At 33.8% G+C, this 21,439-nt stretch overlaps 2 protein-coding genes across 12 annotated transcripts in view; both read left to right on the top strand.

Annotated features, from left to right (window-relative positions):
• Positions 1 to 15,934, top strand: part of LOC108969041 (peripheral plasma membrane protein CASK) — an 86,108-nt gene extending 70,174 nt beyond the window's left edge. For 3 of the 11 annotated variants that reach the window (XM_018933517.1, XM_018933516.1, XM_018933511.1), the window contains exons 12-23: positions 5,224 to 5,409; positions 5,656 to 5,820; positions 5,950 to 6,018; positions 6,423 to 6,452; positions 9,806 to 9,904; positions 10,235 to 10,373; positions 11,282 to 11,335; positions 14,493 to 14,612; positions 14,683 to 14,805; positions 14,873 to 14,980; positions 15,052 to 15,227; positions 15,289 to 15,934. In XM_018933517.1, coding sequence (XP_018789062.1) covers positions 5,224 to 5,409; positions 5,656 to 5,820; positions 5,950 to 6,018; positions 6,423 to 6,452; positions 9,806 to 9,904; positions 10,235 to 10,373; positions 11,282 to 11,335; positions 14,493 to 14,612; positions 14,683 to 14,805; positions 14,873 to 14,980; positions 15,052 to 15,227; positions 15,289 to 15,468 — 1,449 coding nt within the window. In that variant the 3' untranslated portion in view covers positions 15,469 to 15,934. The remainder of the gene's footprint in view (positions 1 to 5,223; positions 5,410 to 5,655; positions 5,821 to 5,949; positions 6,019 to 6,422; positions 6,453 to 9,805; positions 9,905 to 10,234; positions 10,374 to 11,281; positions 11,336 to 14,492; positions 14,613 to 14,682; positions 14,806 to 14,872; positions 14,981 to 15,051; positions 15,228 to 15,288) is intronic. The other 8 variants (XM_018933514.1, XM_018933513.1, XM_018933512.1 and 5 more) reach the window with 5 other exon arrangements.
• A 1,127-nt stretch (positions 15,935 to 17,061) lies between these two features.
• Positions 17,062 to 21,439, top strand: part of LOC108969042 (torso-like protein) — a 31,760-nt gene continuing 27,382 nt past the window's right edge. The window contains exon 1 of the mRNA XM_018933527.1: positions 17,062 to 18,326. The gene's annotated coding sequence lies outside the window, so the exon portion shown is untranslated. The remainder of the gene's footprint in view (positions 18,327 to 21,439) is intronic.

Below are 21,439 nucleotides of genomic sequence, written 5' to 3'. Positions count from 1 at the left end.
AGGGCTAACTACAAATCGTTTGGGTTCATTCTATGTAATAGCGCCATCTATGGTCAGACTGGGGACTTTTCAGTTGATCACAATGTTCCAACGCCATTGGAGCTACAGCATTTCTTCAATCGAGAAAATTTAAAACTGCAAAACATTTTTTCTTACATATATTTCCTGCGCATTGATTTTAAAGTGAAAATAAATTCCTTTCGAATAAAAACAAACCAAATATCGAAAACGATTTATTTTGTGCAAGAACATTCCGATGTTTTTTATTATATATACCCAGTCAAGCAGAATTTTACGGCCATACTATTCATGTACCTACATATGTGCATATTTTATAACCGTAAAATGTGTTAAAATTCAAGTACTCCCACAAAATGTCAAATTCCCAATACAAGTTCTACAAGATTGCTCAAGAATAATAGAGAAACTTGGTGAAATCACAGCTGCAATGTTGCAACATTATTTCGCCAAACTTCCGCAATGCCCGCATTTTCGCTTTCATAGAGCATCATTAAAATTCATCATGTCACAGCCAAGTGTTTGCAATGAATCCATTGGTTCCGCCAGCACACCAGCAATAAAATTGCTTGACCATGGCAACCTAAGCAAAGTTCGAGATTGAATGAGATTTCGCAGCCAGGCGGCCGGCCGGTGGTATGGTGGTATTCAAATTCGTATCACAGTCAAAGGTTTTAATAAACGAATTTTATGACAAATGCCGGTCGCATGCCAGATCTCAAACATTGGCAAATAAAATATCGGCTCCTTAGCGATGGCATTAGGCCGCCTGCTGTAAAATGTTGGAACCTTTGAGAACGTAGCGCGTGCCGGTAGCTTGGGCTGGCTTTGACTTTATGACAGTGGGGTCGACTGAGTGCTTGTAGCTTTTGTTGTTAGCCATCTGGAGGCATTGTGTTTGATAACAGTTATGAGTGCGTATGTGTGTGTGTGTGCCTTCGTATAAATCTTGCGCGTGGCTGGGCAGCCGCATACTTGTATTGCTGTTGATGGTCGCAGCTGGTCGAGTCCCTTTTAAAAGGCACAAAATGAAATCCTTTTTCCCTTTTATTTACAATATAAACAACACTTGAAATTTCTTGTAGTATAATCACAAAACCACTGTAAGTAGGCAGCAGCTTGGAACGGAGAAGAATGTCGGTGCATGCGAGTGTATACGCACACGCACGCACGTACGTAGATAGGAATAAAAAGAAAGATAACGGCGCTCTAGCAACGGTAGCAATAATGGTAAACGAACGACAAACGACAGGGATAAGAGCAATAATAATAATAATAATAATGAAATATGCTTGCGGCAAGAAAAGCGCATATTGGGCATGGTATTTGTGTACCGACATCAACTGCTTGAACTGACTTGGCTTCTTGCCGGCGACAGATACTCATAGACACACACACACACACCCTCAGATGCATACTCCCTGCGTCTATTGCATATACAGGACACAGAATGGGTGGAGGCACATATTGTTTGGGGTATGATATGCGATATGCGGCTACACACACACACACATAAATACACTTTGTCCTTTGAGTGACACAGCAAAACCGCAAATTAATTACAAAGCGTATTCAAACAGTTATTGACCATAATTCATTAACTATACCTACCACCGAACCCGGCGCACCCCAACCCCATCAGTTAGCAACATTCCAGTGAGCAGCCTTCCATCGCCCCCGAAATACCATAGCGGCATAATTTTACTCTGATTGCTGTATAATACTAACTGTTACAGGCGGTTGATAGGACTGAAGAAATTAATAATTTAATATTTAACCACAGCGCTAAAGCGAAGAAGAAGCGTTTTTGGTTATGGCGAAACCGTCGCACCGCTCCACATACTTTGTTCGCCATTTTTGTATACCCGTACCACGTTGCAAATTACGCCAAATTAGTGTAACAAAAATGTGACAGCATTGAAAGTCGCTCGGCTGTGCATATAACCTATGAATTCGTGACCACAAAGTTCCAAAGTTTTACGGTTTTTATGTCGTCAATTTAATTTTGATATGTTTCTGAAATATTTTATTGCTTAACTGTACGCCGGCCATTGGGCACAAAATGTTGCAGCAATTAACCCTTGTGCGCACTAAAGTATTTATTACGTAAGAAATGAAGTTATGCACCAGTTGTGCAGCGAAATAGTAAGGAAGAAATTTTCATGGAACGAGCACGCTTCATTACTTTCCTTAATATAGTGAAATGCCAAAAATATGGAGAATTAAAAATTGTGATGTTTCCTTCGCTAATTTATTCATTAACGCTTTATGTTATGTTAAAAAATTGTGGTGAATTTAATTATTGAACGGTTTTCATCTTTCCATTACATCGTATGCAAGTGTTTTCTTAAATTTTTGTTGACGTGGATTTAGTATGAGCATGATTTTATAATATTTTGATTTTAACTTTACAGAATAAATGCATGTTTGTAACTAGTATTTGACCTTTAGTTTCGGTTCCTGCGGTTTCGTTTTCATTCGTGATTATTATGCCTGATGTATTTACGATATTATACACAGAAACACTCCATTTAATGAAAAGGTTAATGACAATAAATATCAAACCTCACCAATTTATATTATAATAACTATGGCGAAGGTTAGACTATAAGAAGTATAAATAATATTTAAAAAAATGTATTTTGCTAAGTTGATAGGACTGTCCTTAATTACTATGCCGAACATGTGGGCGATCTGTCAACCTCAGTAGTACGTTGCAATTTTTGCAAGGATAAAAATATCGAACACAGCATTTGTCTCTAATTTTGTATTGCTAACCAAATGTCGTGTGCGGAATAGTTGCGAATATTGGAATATGCTTACAGTCATTCAGTTTTATCAAAAACACAAGTCTACAATTGGTACAAAGCCTTCAAAGACGGACGATAGATTGTTGAAGAAATGCCTCATTCTGGACGAAATTTGAAAATTGTCAGAAAAGATTGTAAGAGAGCTCAACATCTCTCGCGAGTCCGTTTGTTTTGGCTATTTTGTGTATTAAACGCGTTCTTGCTCGAATCCTCCCGATAATGCTGAAATTTTTCAAAAAGAGTACCGTAAACAGGGACATGTTCGATCTTGTGAATTCCGATTCCACATTCATGGAGAGCATTATAACGGCCGATGAGACATGAGTTTATGAGTTTAACTTGCAAACAAGTCAACAATCATCGGCATGGAGGGTAAAAAAAATTCGAAACCACAAACAAAACAAAAAAAAAAAAAAACGCAAAAGCCGCTCAAAAATCAATTTTCTAATTAGCCGTATTAAAGCGTTTCTTTGAGAACATCTCTCGAAAAAAATTAATACCATCGATCAACCAACCTATTCACCATATATGGCTCCGTGTGATTTTTTCTTGTTTCCCAAACTCATGTGCATGCTATGCACAAAACAATAAAAACCATAGTAGTGGGCGAAGATGCATATTCATTTTTCTTAAAAAGTGCTAAAATATCAATTTCTGCAAACTCTACATATTTTTGGCGACTAAAAAGGACTTATTTTGGATTTTTTAATCTGGAAAAAAAAACCGATTTTTTTTTTAAATAAATCTCGATTACATTGTGGAAATTATTATATTATTATTATCTCTTTCTCACTTTTAGATGTAAGTAAAAAGTTTTATATTTTAGGAGATAAGTCATTTCAAAATCAAATCATTTCCCCGCACAAGTTTCATTTTTGTGTTCACTGAATAAAAGAGTGCTACCAAAGGATACCGCGGATACTGAGGAATCAACTGGCTGTTTAACGGAGTATTGTTTACATAGTAATGCCACAGTTTTTCTGAATGAAATGTTACGTAATGAAAAAATAATTTGCGACTTGTCTGATGCCCAAAACAACATTTCGTTGATATGAACTAAAACTAAGTGAACTAAAACTAAGTAAAAACAAAAAAAAAGCACCTCTCACAAGTATTAAAAAAAAAGCCATAAAAAACGAAAATATTTGTACAATGCTTTGAGTATCTATCACTTTTTCTATGGCACATAATTTTAGTATTTAAGTCAAATTATGAATTTTTAATGGATAGAGTACTTCACAAACAAAACAACAAAAAAATTACTGTTTCTCAAAGTAATATTAGAAATACTAGCCGTTGAGACCTCATCTCCCTGGGTGTCTTACAAAAAAGTGCTCTCGCCGTGGACAGCATAACTAAAATTAAAAAACCAAAAATAAATAAAATTAATAAACCAATAAACGAAATTTAAATTTTTTTTCAGATTTTGAACAAAATCTCATATTCAAAAAATAAGTTATAATGAAAAGACAAAAATTTCTTCGTTCAGTAACTAGATAAGGTTATTTTAAAGATGTGAGCACAATTCGAACTAAATCGGTCCATAAATTTTCGAAAAATCGTGTGCACCGACTTCAAAAATGGAGTTTTGAGAAAAAGGCATTTAAAGTTGGTGCGAAACACCGACGTGACCTGATTGGCGGAACTTCCGAAGGGTCTATCTCTTAGAATTTTACCCAGATCGATTCAAAATTTTGGGAGAATATTTTAAACATATTGTACTATCGAATTGTACTAACAAAAAAAAAAATTTTTTTTTTTTTTGAAATTTTCAAACCCACCTCGCCCCTTGAAAGGGGCAAAAATAGATATAAATTGGTATTTTAATATGAAAAAATCTATTTCCGGTTATTGAAAGTTAAAAGCGGCAAAACTGCTAAATAACCGCCAGTATATCAACAAATAAAAACGATCAAACGGCTACACGATTTTGACAAAGTACTTACTTGGTGGCATACTTGTGCCCACAAGATGGCCAACACATGCGTTACGTATACGCAGTGGTGATCATTAACGACGACCACTAGCAGCGTACCTACCCACATATATTTAATTTGCAAAGCATAAATGACAGTTTTATTGATAAAGTTGGGCTGCAACACATACCTACACACATAAACCACATGATATTTATTACAACCGCTGACCACATTTTCGCAGCTACCTTCGACACTGGGTTCTTCTACAACATAACAACCATTTGTACACATATATGTAAATATATATGAATCTTTTGCCGTAGTGATTGTATATATGTAGGTATATGATCATACTTTTCAAGAGTTTGCTACGCCACGAAGAAGAAGTTGTCGATGTGTGTGTTGTCTGTGTGCGCGTGTATATGGTTTGTCGGAATGTTATTAATAAAGTTTTTTCCCTCCATTTTTCATTTCAGGCTTTGCTACACACTCACGATGTTGTTGCCCGAGACGTTTACGGTGAGGAGGCACTGCGCGTCACACCGCCACCAATGGTACCCTACATTAATGGCGACGAAATCGATAATGTGGACAACGGCGAATTGCAGCACGTAACCCGAGTGCGTTTAGTGCAATTCCAGAAGAACACCGATGAACCAATGGTGAGTACAAACAATGTCGCAGTCACAGGCAAGCCTCGCAGCTAAAATCGTCTGCGCTCAATGACAATTCTTTTGCTATTTAAGATATAAAGATATGAATGAGGCTCTTAATAAGATTTATGTGCAACACACTCACATGTATGTGTGTAACATATATGTATGTATGTAACGCGTTTGTATGTGTCTTTTGCAACAAGCAATTGTGTCTACTCAGCGCTAATTTTATAATTGTATAAATTTCTTAAGGGCATAACGTTAAAAATGACCGAAGATGGACGTTGTATTGTGGCTAGAATAATGCATGGTGGCATGATACACCGACAGGCAACGCTGCATGTTGGCGACGAGATACGGGAAATTAATGGTCAGCCTGTTCAACATCAATCTGTGGGCCAATTACAACGCATGCTGGTGAGTGTCCTGCAAACATACATCCATTTATTTATTTATGCTGCGCTAACGGTTGAATAAATCGAAGTAATGAGTACTTATATGCTTATTTCATTTCCATATTTTCGCTCTTTTTGTTTATTGTTACAGCGTGAAGCGCGTGGTTCGGTTACCTTTAAAATAGTTCCTTCTTATAGAAGTGCTCCGCCACCCTGCGAGGTATGAATATTTATTTAATCATGTCTTTGAAAAGTATATAGCTTTCGCCGATACCATTTCTTTTAGTTTAGCGCATGTAAATTCAAAAAAGAAACAAAAATAAAAACAGATATGTAATATGTCCTTAATGAGCACATTCCACGGCGTAACGACACTTAATAATTGAAATTCAATTAAATGCACTTAAGTATTTAAGTATTAGTTTGCGCACTACTCCATATTTATATTCTTCTTTTGTTTTACAATAATTGGCTAATATCCTTTTATTTGTATACTTATTTAAAAAGTTAACTTTTATTTTCGGTATCGAATTTCCTATTAATTGTAGTTGATTTCTCATAATGTGTTTCTCATATTTTCCATTAACATTACTTTTACATTTCTACACTCATATACAAATGCAGCTTTTCAGGATAAGACCAACTCCAGTACTTGTAAGTAAAATCAACATCATTGTAGCTATTTCTATTAATTGATTACTTAAACAAGTGCCGCATAACGACAGTCATATAGTATTTGTATTTTGAAGAACTTTCACTAAGTACACTTTTTTAAAGCGCGTCAGTTTTGTAATTTTGTAAATTGTATAGTACATTTTATTCGTTAGCTTTCTTCAATGTCTCTTAGACGGGATACACTTAAAATACCGAATTTCAAAATGCCGACACATCAAAATACCGACAAATCCGAACCGAGAAAACTCAAAATGCCGGCATGTGAAAAATATTTTATCTTGTCTGCCTATATTTCTATCGAAGAGCAGAAGAAGAATTCTGCTGACTAAGGGTTATGATCCTGATCGTGTTCGTGATCGAAGGCCGAAGGCCGAAGGCAGCAGAGCCTCGAACAAACAACGCCACTTTTTCTTGATTTGTCGGTATTGTGAATTGTCAGTGTTTTGATTTGTCGGTGTTATGATTTGTCGGGATTCTAAAATTCGAGATTTTCGGCATTACATTATACACCCCTCTAAAACGACTGGTCAATTAAGAAAATATAAAAAATATGATTTATGCTGATGTTTATAAAAACTTCTGTAGCATTGCAACAAATAACACAAAATATATGTAAAATTGTATAAAAAGTTAACTCAAATTTCTTACCTCTCAAGTGCCTCTGGAACATTACAATCTACATACATTAATTACATAAAATTTGCATGACGACTTGTGAAAATAAGCAAAGTCGGTGGATAGCCATGTTTACTGCATATTTTCCAAAAATTGGCGCCATGGCCTGTTCACTTTACCAACATTTTGGAGTTTGAAGCAATAAGTGAAATATATGAATGATGAAGAATAAAAATTAAACGGCACACTTATTGTGGCAGCATAAAAAGCGATTTTTGAGAATTAGAAATAATATTGTATCAATAATTTTTAAATATTAGGGGTTTATTAATACAAAATATAGCATGTGGAAACCATTGTTATAGGGATCGGACTTGAACAATTTCTTGAGATATTGCACCATTGCCTTAGACAATAAAAAGCTTTATTCCAATCGTTCGTCTGTATGACAGTTACATACTTACATATATGCTAAAGTGTTCGATGTCGGTGGTTCCGACAAATGATAGATTCTTTAGGAGATGTGTGCAAAATTTCCGATCGATATCTCAAAATCTGAGGGACTAGCATGCGTGTATACATACGGACAGATAGACAGGACTAAAGTTCTAGTATGTAATTTTTACATGTGTAGACTGTCAAAATATGTAAAAACAAATCTTTTTCCGAAATTTCACCGCGTTTGTCCGGAAAATAAGTCGATTTAAAAAAATTTATTGAACCAATCGTTACAATTCTTTAAAAATTGACAAAATAGGCTGGTTCTGCGTCGATGCAGCGCTGCCAGCGTGATTTTCGTTGGTTAGGTAGCTATTTTCAAGTAAGGCGGTGTGACCCGATTGACCCTTCGTTTGAGTCTCCTGAGCACTTCCACGTAAAACTTGGCGTTGACAATTTGTACAGGAGAAACAAATTTATTTTGGACGATGCCATTAATGTTAAAATAGACAATGAGCATCGTTTTCACTTATGATTTGTTCATTCATCAGCGACCTCTTCAAAGGCTTGGCTCCAAAAAGGCTTGGTGCCACCGAAACCCACCACTGCTTGCTAAAGCAACATCTGGGTAAGCTTACTTGATCATATCAAACGTCTTAGTCGCAGAATTACCTACTTTCATCGCGTACTTCTAGGTGCTCGGAGACAACTGACCAGCGCTCGATCGCTGGCTAGGAACGCCCTCTACCGAATCCAGTCTCGCACTCTCCGAAGTACAGTCGCGGCAGAAAAAAACCAGTCCTGCGCTCGATCGTTGGCTAGGAACGCCCTCTCCGAAGTACAGTCGCGGCAGAAAAAAACCAGTCCTATTACTTTCCGCACCAACCTTGAAGGGGTTTTTATAAAGGACTGGTTTTGGGCTGGAACTTGTCTCCTAAAGAATTACCAAACAGTTTAGTCTCTCCAAATGGCAGATATTCTGGTTCATTGATAACTTGGACTACTGAGCGGCGAAACCTACTTCTAGCGGCATCTTCTCCGCGCTACCGCCTAGATATAGATATGTGAGACGGCGAATAAACACATTGACCTTTCTCACGGATGTATCTCAGCTCAGCGAGCTCAATCAACCCTATTTCTGACTGCCAGTCCACTGTAGTGTCTTTCAAGCAAGGTAGCAGCAGATGTACTCCTTTGAAGTTCGGTTTCTTTGAGTTCGCTGATTGTAAGTTCAAAGTTAGTCAAGAAAAGCATGACCTAGCTCGTAGTAGCATCAAACTACTTTTCGATATTAAATATGTCTGGGAATTCTCGCAAGTTGCAAAGCGGTGGAGCTTGCAATGAAGGGTTGGAAACTAGCAGGGTTTCCCCTTCTTCATGCATTTGGGGGCTGGATCAAACCGCAAGTTGTTAGTTTTGTGGGATTGCGAAAGCTTTCTGGCCCAGATGTTCATTGAACTGTTAGCTCTGAGTAAGGCTCACATTGTCGCAATGATAGGCGTCATATACATTATGCCATTGTTACTCACGCGATGAAGCTAAAGATTTTGGAGGGCGCAACTTGCTAAGCTAAAGCAGGCTCTAGATGTTTTGTCGATAAGCGGCGATCTTTTTGATACGCACATAAGAGTTCTAGGCATCATAAAGTACAACGGTCTCTAGATATCCATTGTTGTTTTGTGGCCTCTCGAAAATCAGCCTATTTACCTAACCTAACTTAAATAATTAATAAATGGACCGAACATGTGTGCCTAGTAAACCAATAATATTTTATAAAGCCTTTGTAAAAGGAGCTTTTAAGCCATTCTATTTAATTTATTATTCATCACAAATTGCTGCATCGGCAATGACATCAAATTTAATTGATATTCTGAAAAGTAGAATTTTCTTATACAATATTTTAAATGAACACGAATTTCTCGTGCGGCTGATTACTTTGAAAGCCCCATTAAAATGCATAGTAATAATTAAAATCTTAAAGACCAAAGCCATAATTCGCTTTTTGTTGCCTTCCATTATCAACACATACTATCACAGATGATAGTCAAATAAGAAGTTAACAAAGTATCGTTCATACTTTAACACTAAATTTTCACTTACACACACACACCTACATTTATTTATGTTAGTTACAAAGTAGCGCTGCTTCTTTCTTCAAGCGTATAGTCAGTGAAGCGGCATTAGCAGTTAGTGGGTGTAAAAAGATCAAAGTGTAACACAAGCAGCATTTTGTAAGGCAAAATGAAACCGACATTTAATTTTTATCCTCTTATTTGCAGATATTTGTGCGTGCACAATTCGATTATAATCCTTTAGATGATGAGCTTATACCATGTGCTCAGGCAGGCATCGCATTCCAAGTCGGTGATATTTTACAGGTGAGCGCATTCACACGCCACACTACAAACTAACACTCATAATAACTAAGCAGTATGCCACTGTTGCATAGCACACGGTTGATTTGATAACGATAGTGATTAAGGAAGGGCCAAATTTTTGGTTGTGCCTTTCGTGCCGCACACTTAATGTGTTGTGGCATCAACCGCAAAATGCGATGATGGAAATCGAATATTATCGTGTTATTAACAAAGTGTGCGCATGCATATGCACAGAGACATACATAAATATATATATATAGGATATGCTAAATTGATTTGTGTAACTTAGATTAATCTATTCATTTATATTTGATTTATCTCATTAATAAGATTATAAGCAAAGACGACCATCATTGGTGGCAGGCCCGATTAGATACGGTCGGTGGTTCGGCCGGTTTGATACCGTCGCCGGAGCTGCAGGAGTGGCGTATCGCATGTAATGTTGCGGATAAGACCAAACAGGAACAAGGTGAGTGGCAATCGCCAACATAATTAACACATAGCACGCTTACCACACTCTCTAATTGTGTACTCCTTCGCCTCCGCGATGTGGAACTTATATGTAATTGGTTGTTGATTGTAAAATTTAACCTCTAACAAATTATACTCGCATATACATATATTAACTGTGTATATGTATTATAAAGTATTGTACGTCTATAACATGTATGTGCTGTAGTTGAAAAATGTATTTCTGAACTCAATTTGATTACCTTAACCCGTGTGTGCGTCTAGTTAATATATATGTGAAATTTATATTCTTTAGTATGACCTCTGACCCGATAAATTAGTATGATTTAGTATAATATAAGCATTGTTTTTCGTTGCCAAAAAAACAAAAAGTTTAATTATGCGGCATTGAGTAATTCAAATTGAACAATTATTTACAAACCGAATAGATAGGCGAAAGTGGCAAATGTCGGCCAAACCGTGTGTGTCAGCGACAAATTAATGCGAAATAAACATGTCTATTCAAATTGTTAACTGCGCTGTGTTACGCAAGTATTCAATGCCATTAATTATTTTCGACGGTAATTTCTTTTTTTTTTTTTTTTGTTTTTTTTTTTTTGGGTTTTCAGTTCCTTCTATTTATATTCTATTTAACTTGTATTTGTAATATATGTAAATGTATGTATGTATTGTATAGTCAATCATGCCTCTAGTTAAACTTGCCTATTGTGTTATGTTGTGATTGTCTCCCTTCTCTTATCCACATTACATACATACAATTTTGATCTCATTGTAATGATGATGTCATGTTGCTGATAAACATATCTTTGATAACACAAACTAAAATCGAAAAAAAAAAAAAAAATGTTGGTGATGATGAATAATGTAAAATACAATAAAACGCATATTAACCATAATGATAAACAGGAGAAGGTGCCGCTGGCTGTTCCGCCCACGCCGATGGGTGTGATGGATCGACAGGTAGTTACCGTATACAATCACCCATGCAATCGCTACTTAACCCCAGTTGTATAATTCTCATACACCAATTACTCGCTCACTCACGTCCTGCCCAAGTCAACCACACACGCTCACAAACGCACACACACACTCTTTCTTATAGTTATATCCGTATCGTGCATAAAGTGAATTTTTCCAATAGTTGATTGATTTAGCTACTACTTTTTACTTGCCAGCATACGCTACTGTTGCTCACGGTTCGTGCGGTTTTCGAGCCGTTTACACTTTGTGTTTGATTTAAGTAGTTGAAGACCTAGAGTAGACTTGCACCAAACTTATTTGCCACTTTTGTTGCTTCGCTCGAAAGCCATTCCCAATGTAGATTCCAATGGCTGTCACATTAAAAAAAATTAAAAAAATACATTTTGGGGCACATTTCTCCAGCTCATCCCGTGCACAACTCATTACACCCAATCACGCACACTACTGTTTCCATAAATTAAGATTTAGTTGGTAATTTCAAGTCCTTATGCCACATTTATGCAGTGTTTTTACTTAGAATCCCATTTAGTAACCTATTGGTTGCCCTTCCTCGCATAGTATTTAATTCTCATAGTAATTCTGTATTTATCACTTATTAAGTACAACTTCAATATATGTAAATATTACTAATTAAATAAATTAAAAATTGTATATAGCATAGTTGGAATAGTCGTTGTACATTGTGACAAAAAAGCATCCGGAAAGGACTATCCTTAATTACTATGCCAAATATAAGCGTGATCTGTCAACCATTTTGTTTACAGCTTAAGTTGGTACGCCTCAGTGTGCGTTGCGAATTTTTCAATGGATAAAAAATATCGATCAAATAATTTGTGTCAAATTTTGTACTTCTAAACAAATTTCGTGTGGGGAATCCTTGCGAATGTTGAGAAAGGCTTACGGTAATTAAGTTTTATCAATAACAAAAGCATACGAGTGGTACAAAACTTTCAAAGACGATGGAGAAATCGTTGTAGACATAACATTTTCTGGACGGCAAAACAATTGTCATTATTTTTTTCGATATTCCGGCCGGAATTTTGGAAGAACAATTCATGGATTTTACACGATGATAAACCATCGTATCGAGTCACAATTGTGACCATATTAAAAGACAATAACGCATTGAGTATTTTCGCTTGTTCCCCAAACTGAAATTGCCCTTCCGTGGAACCCGTTTTGTGTGGATTGAAAAAATAAAAAAAATTCGCTGAAGATCATCTTAAAAAGGGTTTATGAAAAGTTTTTTGAGGACTGGAAAAATCGTTGGCATAAGTGTTTTACATCTGGTAGAGATTACTTTGAAGGCAACAAAATAAATTTTGATGAATAATTAAATATTTTGCGATATATTTACAATTTCCAGAGACTTTTTTGTCACAATGTAAACTATAAATTTTCATTCTGCGCCATCGTGTGTACTGATAAATAAGTGATTAAGTAGTTTTCTGAATTTTAAAAAAACTTTTTAAATTGTAAAATGGTAATTTTTAAATTTTGGTAATCAATTTTCAACAATGGCTTATATTTGAATATACTAGAATATATTAAAATAGTACGTTAAAATTTGCTATTAAGGTTAATGTTGTAAATGGACTTAATTTCATATAAATATTTAAATCGAGTTAGTTGTATAAGTCAAAAACACATAATATTGGAATAGCAGGGCTGATAATTTGGGTTTCTTCCATTGTACTATATACTTTAACAATCATGTCATCGAATAACCTTCGTTAAATATATGAAAGACTGAGTCATTACATAATCTATTCATCACAAAAAATGTTGAGATTTCCAAAAAGACAAAAAAAAATTAGGGAAGGATCTTAAAGTGTGTCAGAGAAATGAGAATTCTACCACATTGTCAGCAGAAACATTTTTCCTTAAAATATGCCTCAGAGGAGGTAAAATTGGACAATACCTGAGTTTTAAGGGGGCCGGAATGCTCACTTCCATAGCGGATACTGTCGATTCAATAGTAAAGTATGAAGTTTTTGACATTTTTTTGTGCTTTACATTTAATGAAACGGCTATTGTTATCGAAAAGAACCTTCTTCTTTTTTATTTATTTATCGGTTATAGCCGAGTTTACAGCAGCGTGACAGTCGTTCTTCCTTTTCGCTGTTTTTCTCCAAATGGAGATTCCAAGTGTATCCAGGTTCTTCTCCACCTGGTCTTTCCAACGTAGTGGAGGTATCGCAGAGCTAGAGAGTTCGAAGTTATGACTGTCAACACTGAAGTGGGAGTCAAGTCGCGAGTAAGATGACTATTTGTTTAATGACAGGAGATATTTTATTTTGCCGTCATTCAATATCCTATTAGACCTATTTGCTTCGCTTCCCTATCCAGTCTGAAAAAGCAGAACTAACGATGCGGATGTTAGGCCACTGGTATCAATATCAGCGGCGTACGCCAGTAGCTGTATACTTTTATATAAGATTGTATCTTCTCTATTTAGCTCTGCAGCTCGAATTATTTTCTCAAGGAGTAGATTGATGAAGTGGTACGATAGGGAGTCGCCTTGTCTGAAACCTCGTTTGGTATCGAACGGCTCGGAGAGGACCTTTTTCCATTTCTCTGGTACTAGTCAGAATAAAATAGCAATCATCGTGCTGATTTACTGTTTTCCGCTATATCATTGGCACAGCAATATATAAATGTATATAGAAACAGGCCTTTCCTATTATACAATTCACAATGGACAATGTTTTTAACAATGGAATAAGGAATTCAAAACCCTTAATCACATTCTTGTTAGAGAAATTATGTCACACAGTGTAATTTACAGAAGATACAATATTTCAAAAAAGGTTTACAGGTTAAGTGCGGTAGGTTGTAGAATATTTACAATTTATTATTATTAAAATTTTCGATTGAAATGCGGCCTAGGAACATGTTTAAGTACGAGCTTGTATGTATTTTAAAAATATGAAATTTTTGATGTTTGCTTCAAAACAGAATTATGGACTTTGCATTGCTTGCTGACAAAAACTAAATCACAATAACGCATGGCCAATATTTTTTCAGCATGAAAACTTCTTTTTGGGAAATACACACACTCCCTGAATTTGACTCTTACATTTTTCCTCGACACTTTGCCGAGCATTTGCTTTAATTCGCTTCTTTTTATTCACAGTAAATTGTTCGATCTTCGGGCGTAAGAAGAAACAATGTCGCGACAAATACTTAGCTAAACACAATGCCATATTTGACAACTTGGATGTGGTCACATATGAAGAGGTTGTAAAAGTGCCAGGTATGCATTGCCCTTAACGGTTTAAAATCAAATTATATGCAACTAAATATAAACATTGTTTTACTGTTAGTCGGTGATCCAAACTTTCAACGGAAAACGTTGGTTTTGCTTGGTGCGCATGGTGTGGGTCGCCGTCACATTAAGAATACACTAATTTCCAAGTATCCCGATAAATATGCATACCCCATACCACGTGAGTATACTATTTGTATAAAAATGAAAATATAAATTATATTTATTAACTTTCGATATGCTTGTAGATACAACGAGACCTGCAAAACCGGAGGAGGAGAGTGGACGCAGCTATTACTTTGTATCGCACGACGAGATGATGGCCGACATTGCTGCGAATGAGTATTTGGAGTATGGTAAGTGCTCGACTTGAAGGTTTGCCGAACTAATTTATATAAAATCGCTAAATATTGTATTTTCATTAAAGGCACTCATGAGGACGCCATGTACGGCACCAAACTGGACACCATACGTCGCATACACACCGAAGGCAAAATGGCCATATTGGACGTTGAGCCACAGGCGTTGAAGATTCTACGCACTGCAGAATTTACACCCTATGTCGTGTTTATTGCGGCGCCATCATTACAAAATATCGCCGATGTAAGTCGCAACAAATCATATTCGTAGCAATCGTAATATATTTTGCTATTTTCATTTGCAGTACGATGGCAGTTTGGAGCGTTTGGCAAAAGAGTCCGATATGTTACGTCAATTGTATGGACACTTTTTCGATTTGACGATCGTAAACAACGATATAAGCGAGACAATTGCCACGCTGGAAGCGGCCATCGAGCGTGTACACACCACACCACAATGGGTGCCAGTTTCATGGTTGTACTGACAAGACAGTGAGCTTGAGTGTCCCGACTGCTTAGAGGGCTGTGACTGTGAATGGGAAGCATACGCAGCCGGTGCCCAACAACCAAATACGGGCCTCTTCTGAACTATTACAACAAACAATAGTAAATCTAATAAAAAAGCACCGTTCAAGAACATCACTTGGGGAAATCAACTTACATATATACACACGCGTATACCGAGGAATGATTATTAAATAAGAATTAAGGCAAGATGCATAAGTAAAAAAACAAAGCAAACGGAAAAGTTCAGAAAAAAAAGAAAACATAAAGACATATTTACTTGCAGCAGTGCACAAAGTGACACCAGCAAATACACACGAAACACAAACATACACTAGTTCGTAGAAAAATTTATAAATGAAAATTTGGGTGCAACAACATTATAAAACAATATAGTATAGTATAGGCAATAAAGAAATAAAGAAAAATTAAGCATTAACACTTAAACACGGACATACATACATTCCAAATAATTGAAAAGACAACGTAAAATAATTGAGCATGTCTGTTTTGAGTACACGCATACACAAGAACAGTGCAGCAGAAACTTTGAAACCTAAAAATTTTCACGTCTTGAGCATTTTTTAGCACACGAGTAATTTTGCTTATGAGTAGCTGGTAATTAATTATTTTGCTTTCAATAGTGTAAACTTGCAAGGGTTGCAATTTTATTTTTTTTTTTTAAATATGAGTTAAAAATTAAATTTATAATTCCGGTTTATTGAATGGCAAATTTAATTTTTAAGCATACATAAAGAAAATATTATTTTTTGTTTTAAAAAAAAGTAGTGAAAGTAAAACCGAACAATGCCTTTAACACACAGATGTCTAAATCTGTCTCTTATACACATCTAGATGTGTATAAGAGACAGTTATATATTATATATATTTAGATTAATACAATGAATCGCATAAAGTCAGTAAAACCAAACCAAACCAAACAACAACAACAAAGTGAAACAATACAGTTAAAAAAAGACAAAAAGAAAAACAAGAATAAAACACTAAATAAGAATTAACGAAAAGCAAAGAAAAGAATGAAATCCACAAAATTAATTAAAAGAAAAAAAACATGAAATACACCAAAAATAAATTTAAACAAAACGTGTTTTCTTTGCCGCNATTTTTCGGGTTGCTTTCCCTAGGGTTTGCGATTATTTTGTTGAAAATTGAAATCCAAGTTTTTGGGTGTAAAAGAAGAAGATATTTTTTAATTAAAAAATTTGAGCAATAGATAAAAAACGCGATAAATTAAAGCAATTAAATATTGATTAAAAATTATACTTCCATTTTAATATAAAAGCACGCAAACGGTAAAAAGCGGAAACTCTAAATCACTTTTTTAAGCTTTAATTATAATTTTTGAATTAAACAAAAACGTATTAAATATTTACTTGTAATTCCTGATTTTTGGGATTAAAATCTTGTGCATAATTTTTTTTTTTTTGTTTTTAAATTTCTATTTTCGGGATTACATTTTGTTTATTATTTTAATTAAATTTAAATTTTTTTTAATTTTCCAATCTAGTTTTTGGGTTTAAAAACTTAAAATTTTTTAAATTAAGGTTTTCCAAGGTTCAACATAAAAAAAAAACTTGTGATGCTTTTTGTGGTATTAAATTTTTTTTTTTGTTTTTGTCATAGCAATGTTGCACGTGTGTTAAATAGTGGCAAGTTGTGAAATTTTCGAAATATAAAGGACTTTATTTGGTACTTTGTTAAGTTTACTCAGAGCAATTGTTAAATGTTTTATTTATTTCAAAACGCTTATGTAAAGTAAAATATTTATACATGTGTACACACACACATACACAAGTACTTGTTAAATTAATTTAATGTAACTTTTAATTATAGTACTTCTTAAAATGAACTATTTGCAATTAAGTGAAAGAGAACTTGCAAAGTATACTGCATATAATTAATGATTAAAATTTTACGAGCGGGTACACAAACACAATAAACTAAAAGTATTATTGAAAAGTATTCAACCGATGCAATTAAGAGTGTTTCAAAATAAGAGTCACAAAAAGCAAATTAAGTAAATTTTAAATGAAAATCATGCAGTTGTAAACAATGAAAGTAAAACACAAAGTAAACAAGTAAAAAGAGTTATAAACAAAGAACAACAACCAAATAATATTTGCACTTTTTAACAAAATAATACAAAATGCATAATAAACAAAGTAAACGTTGCAGAGAAAAAGTTTACGAGCAAGCAAGTTTGCTGAGCTTTAACTCTGCAGCACAAGTCAGTCTAATGCAACGTGAAGAGCAGTGAAGTAAGCACAAAAACAAAAAAACAAATAACGATACAATTAAAGCATTCATACACACATCTACACATATAAGAATTAAATGAAATAAAAAAGCACATGAAAAATAGTTAATAAATAAAAAGCGGTAAAGAAGRGAATCATAGTAATAATTTTAGTAAAGTTACTGTCAACCGAATACTAAAAACAAAAAAAGGAAAAATAAAAATRTAAATGAAAAACAGTAAATTGTAAACCAATTAAAAAATATTCGAAACGCGGACACACAGGTATGCAATGAAAAGATAATCGTACAAGTATATTACGTACATATGTACATGCATTAAATATTTGAGAACCGTTACATGGAATCGTTAAGAACGTTGAGAGAAATGGTAATAATTTGATTACAAATAACTCAGGTTGAATTATTTCAAAATGTGAAAGCAGACAACTGTAAATGTATTGAATTTTTTCCAATAAACTAACTAAGAGAATCTAACACAAAGCCCCACCAGCAGCATGTAAACCCTTCTATTAAGGCAACACAAATGAAGATCATCACGGCATCACGTCACTGCATATATGTAAGTGTTATCCTTTACACGCTTTTATACGTGACATAAGCACACATTTAACGCTGCAGGCTGTCATAGCGAAATCACATGCACACTCATACATACATATGTACATTTCGGTACGTATAAGCTTCAGTTTCTGGCGCGGGCATTATTTCAAGTCACTATTGAGTACAATACTAACAGCTTTTCCCATTTTAAATTTATATGCTTTCAATGTAGCAATTTCAGAAATATTAATTTTTATATATAATATATATTATTTTTTTTGTAATATTTGCACTCGGTTGCTGTTCATTTACATATAAGCAGAAAAAAACTTATTTAATATGAAAAACTGTTTGCAATTTAGCGACAAATTTACATATGTACATATGTATATGCAGGGTTGAGATTTTTTTTTTTTAATTTTCATTTCATTTTCTGTGTGAAAGATTAAATTTTTAAATTTAAAATTAAATTCCCAATTTTCAACACAGATTTTGTGTTCAATACGTTGTTGGGATTAAACATTTAATTTTTATTGATAATATGGGTTTTTTTTTTAATTTTCATTTTTCTAAAATAAAAAGAAATTTAAATTTATAAATAAATATTGAAATTTTTATTTGTATTCAAAGTTTTTTAGTATTAAAAACTGAAAATTTTAACTTTTTATTTTCAAAGTGAAAAGCAAAACATATATTCAACATCAGAATTGAAAATAGATAAAATGTGAACATAATATGCTTGGAATTCAAATTTTTTTCAATCCGGTATTTGGGCTTGAACATTTAAGAATTAGTTTTTATTAATTAAAAATTAAAAATATATTTTAACCTTGATTTTGCATCCAATATATTGGGATTAAAGATTAAATTTTTAATTTTATTTCTGATGATTATGGGATTGAAAGTTAAGTGGCGGAGATATGTGAAATAAATTTTGAGAAAATTCCAAAATCCTAAAAATTTACAATTTACATATACTCGTATGTGCATATATGTATGTGTGCATTTTTTCATTTTAATAGTAAATCTTAATGTAAATGTAAATTTAATCTTAAATTTTAAATAAATTTTTAATTTTTTGTATTCTTCTTTAAATTTGTTTTACATATTTTAGAAACTTAAAAATAAATTGTACTGTTTTTCCTTGGAATTGGTTGCCATTACTGGAATGTGTTGTTTTACCAATAATTACTACTTATAAACTCTATCCATATATTTAAAACTGCCGTTAGTGCATATATTTCATTTCATTTAATTTAATATTTTTGTTTTATTCCATTTTTAGTTTCATTACTTAACCATATTCATGTCATGAATAGTATGGAAAGAAAACTAACAACAAAAATTGTCAAAAAAAAGTACATCATACATACATACATATATGCAATTATTTCATTAGTGACTTATCATTTCACCCAATCAACCACAAACGTGAGTAGATACACAGCATACCTACACACATACATGCATACATACTAATCCAACAGACAAATATATTTACCGTATTTCTGAGCTTATTTTGTAGTTTTTGAGAGAACAAAAAAACTTTTGTAAGTATCTTTAAGATTCTATGGTTTCAAAGGGTTGATGATTGTAATCGAATATTTCAGCAAATTTAAAGAGAGATAATTAAATAAAAACGCGAACGCTGTAATACTACTCTTGCTATGAAGTTGGAAGGGGGAATGTGAAAAAGTTCCCCCCCAACACAATGAATAGTAACTGTACTTCACACTACTATGCATTAAATTAATTGTTAATTTCAAAAGTTATATACACTTTCTAACTAAGAGACATAAGCTAACAAACATGTGCTGCATGCATGTTGGTTAAACACTAAAACAAAAGCAAATAAGTCATATAAAATAGGCGGTAAAAAATTGACTAAGAAGTGGTTGAGGCCATTTGAAAACTGTTGCCAAACTAAACTTAAATCGCTCAATTTACGTTTTACTAAAATGAAACTAGATTACAATTAGATTTAAATAGACTACTATATAGACTAGGAAGATGCCTGGTTAAGGAGCTAGTTGGAAGTCCAAGTCCCACATCCTGCCACAACATTGCTGTACATTCCCTCATCAAAAGCAAACACAGCGTAACTTCTCATCTCTTATATGTATGTTTAACCGTTGTTTTCCACCCTATGACCACCCTCCTGCCTTAGTTCCGCACCACCTCGTCCATTTTACTGCAATGTTCTTTTATAGTGAAAATATACAGCTGCTTAGATGCTTACTTAAACAGGGCGTGGTAGCAATTATGATTAAGTATGAATAACATAATACGAGTAGGGGGAATTTTACTCAATAACGGTACTTAAATTAGCAATTCAAAGTAGGTTTTCATTACAAAAAACGCTAACATACAAACATGCATACTTATAAATTATCACTAACGTACACACTACTAGCGACATTGACAAAATTAATATACATTTAATACATTTATAGAAAATCACTGCTTTGAGAATCAAAATTACACATACAAACGCGTAGAATAAAATTTGACGAAAAACGAGCAGCCGAAAAGCGAACGCACTTTACGCTAAAGAGCCAAGCACACACTTTTGTCCCTTTGAGTGAAAGTCATGTTTATTAAAAATCGGGATGCATAAATGAATATATATATTTACATGTACAATAAACGAGTAACGGCGGCAAGAACTTGAAGCAGCGCTTGCTTGCATGTCATTATTAGAATTTATTTTCGAAACACTTTAGAATAAATAAATTTAGCATTATTTCAATGAAATGAATTGAAATTTTAAGAAATCATAAGTTGTAATGGGTACCTTAGCTGTACGGGGGTGTAATTTAATTCTGGCTATTCGTAGAAAATGGCTTAAACATTAATTTAATTGTTGAAAGTTTTTTATTAGAATTATCTATACACACATATTTTCTTTTAAATGCAACTCATCAAAGAAACAAAAAGAAAAGCGTCAATCATTGCAACAACACTAAAAATCGAGTTTGAAATATGTACATACATACATACATGCATATGTAGCTCACACATACATATGTGTATGTGTTCAACAGTAATATAAAGCCGTTAAAAGTAATACTAAAATAATGAAAAAACAGTTGTTATTTAAGCAGAATTAAAGTTAAAGAAAATAAAATTAAT

Source organism: Bactrocera latifrons, unplaced genomic scaffold (assembly GCF_001853355.1).
Source record: "Bactrocera latifrons isolate USDA-ARS-PBARC rearing strain unplaced genomic scaffold, ASM185335v1 scaffold_239, whole genome shotgun sequence".
Classification (NCBI taxonomy): Eukaryota; Metazoa; Arthropoda; class Insecta; order Diptera; family Tephritidae; genus Bactrocera; species Bactrocera latifrons.
Note: the sequence above shows the minus strand (reverse complement) of the source record. Positions and strands in the feature narration are given on the sequence as shown.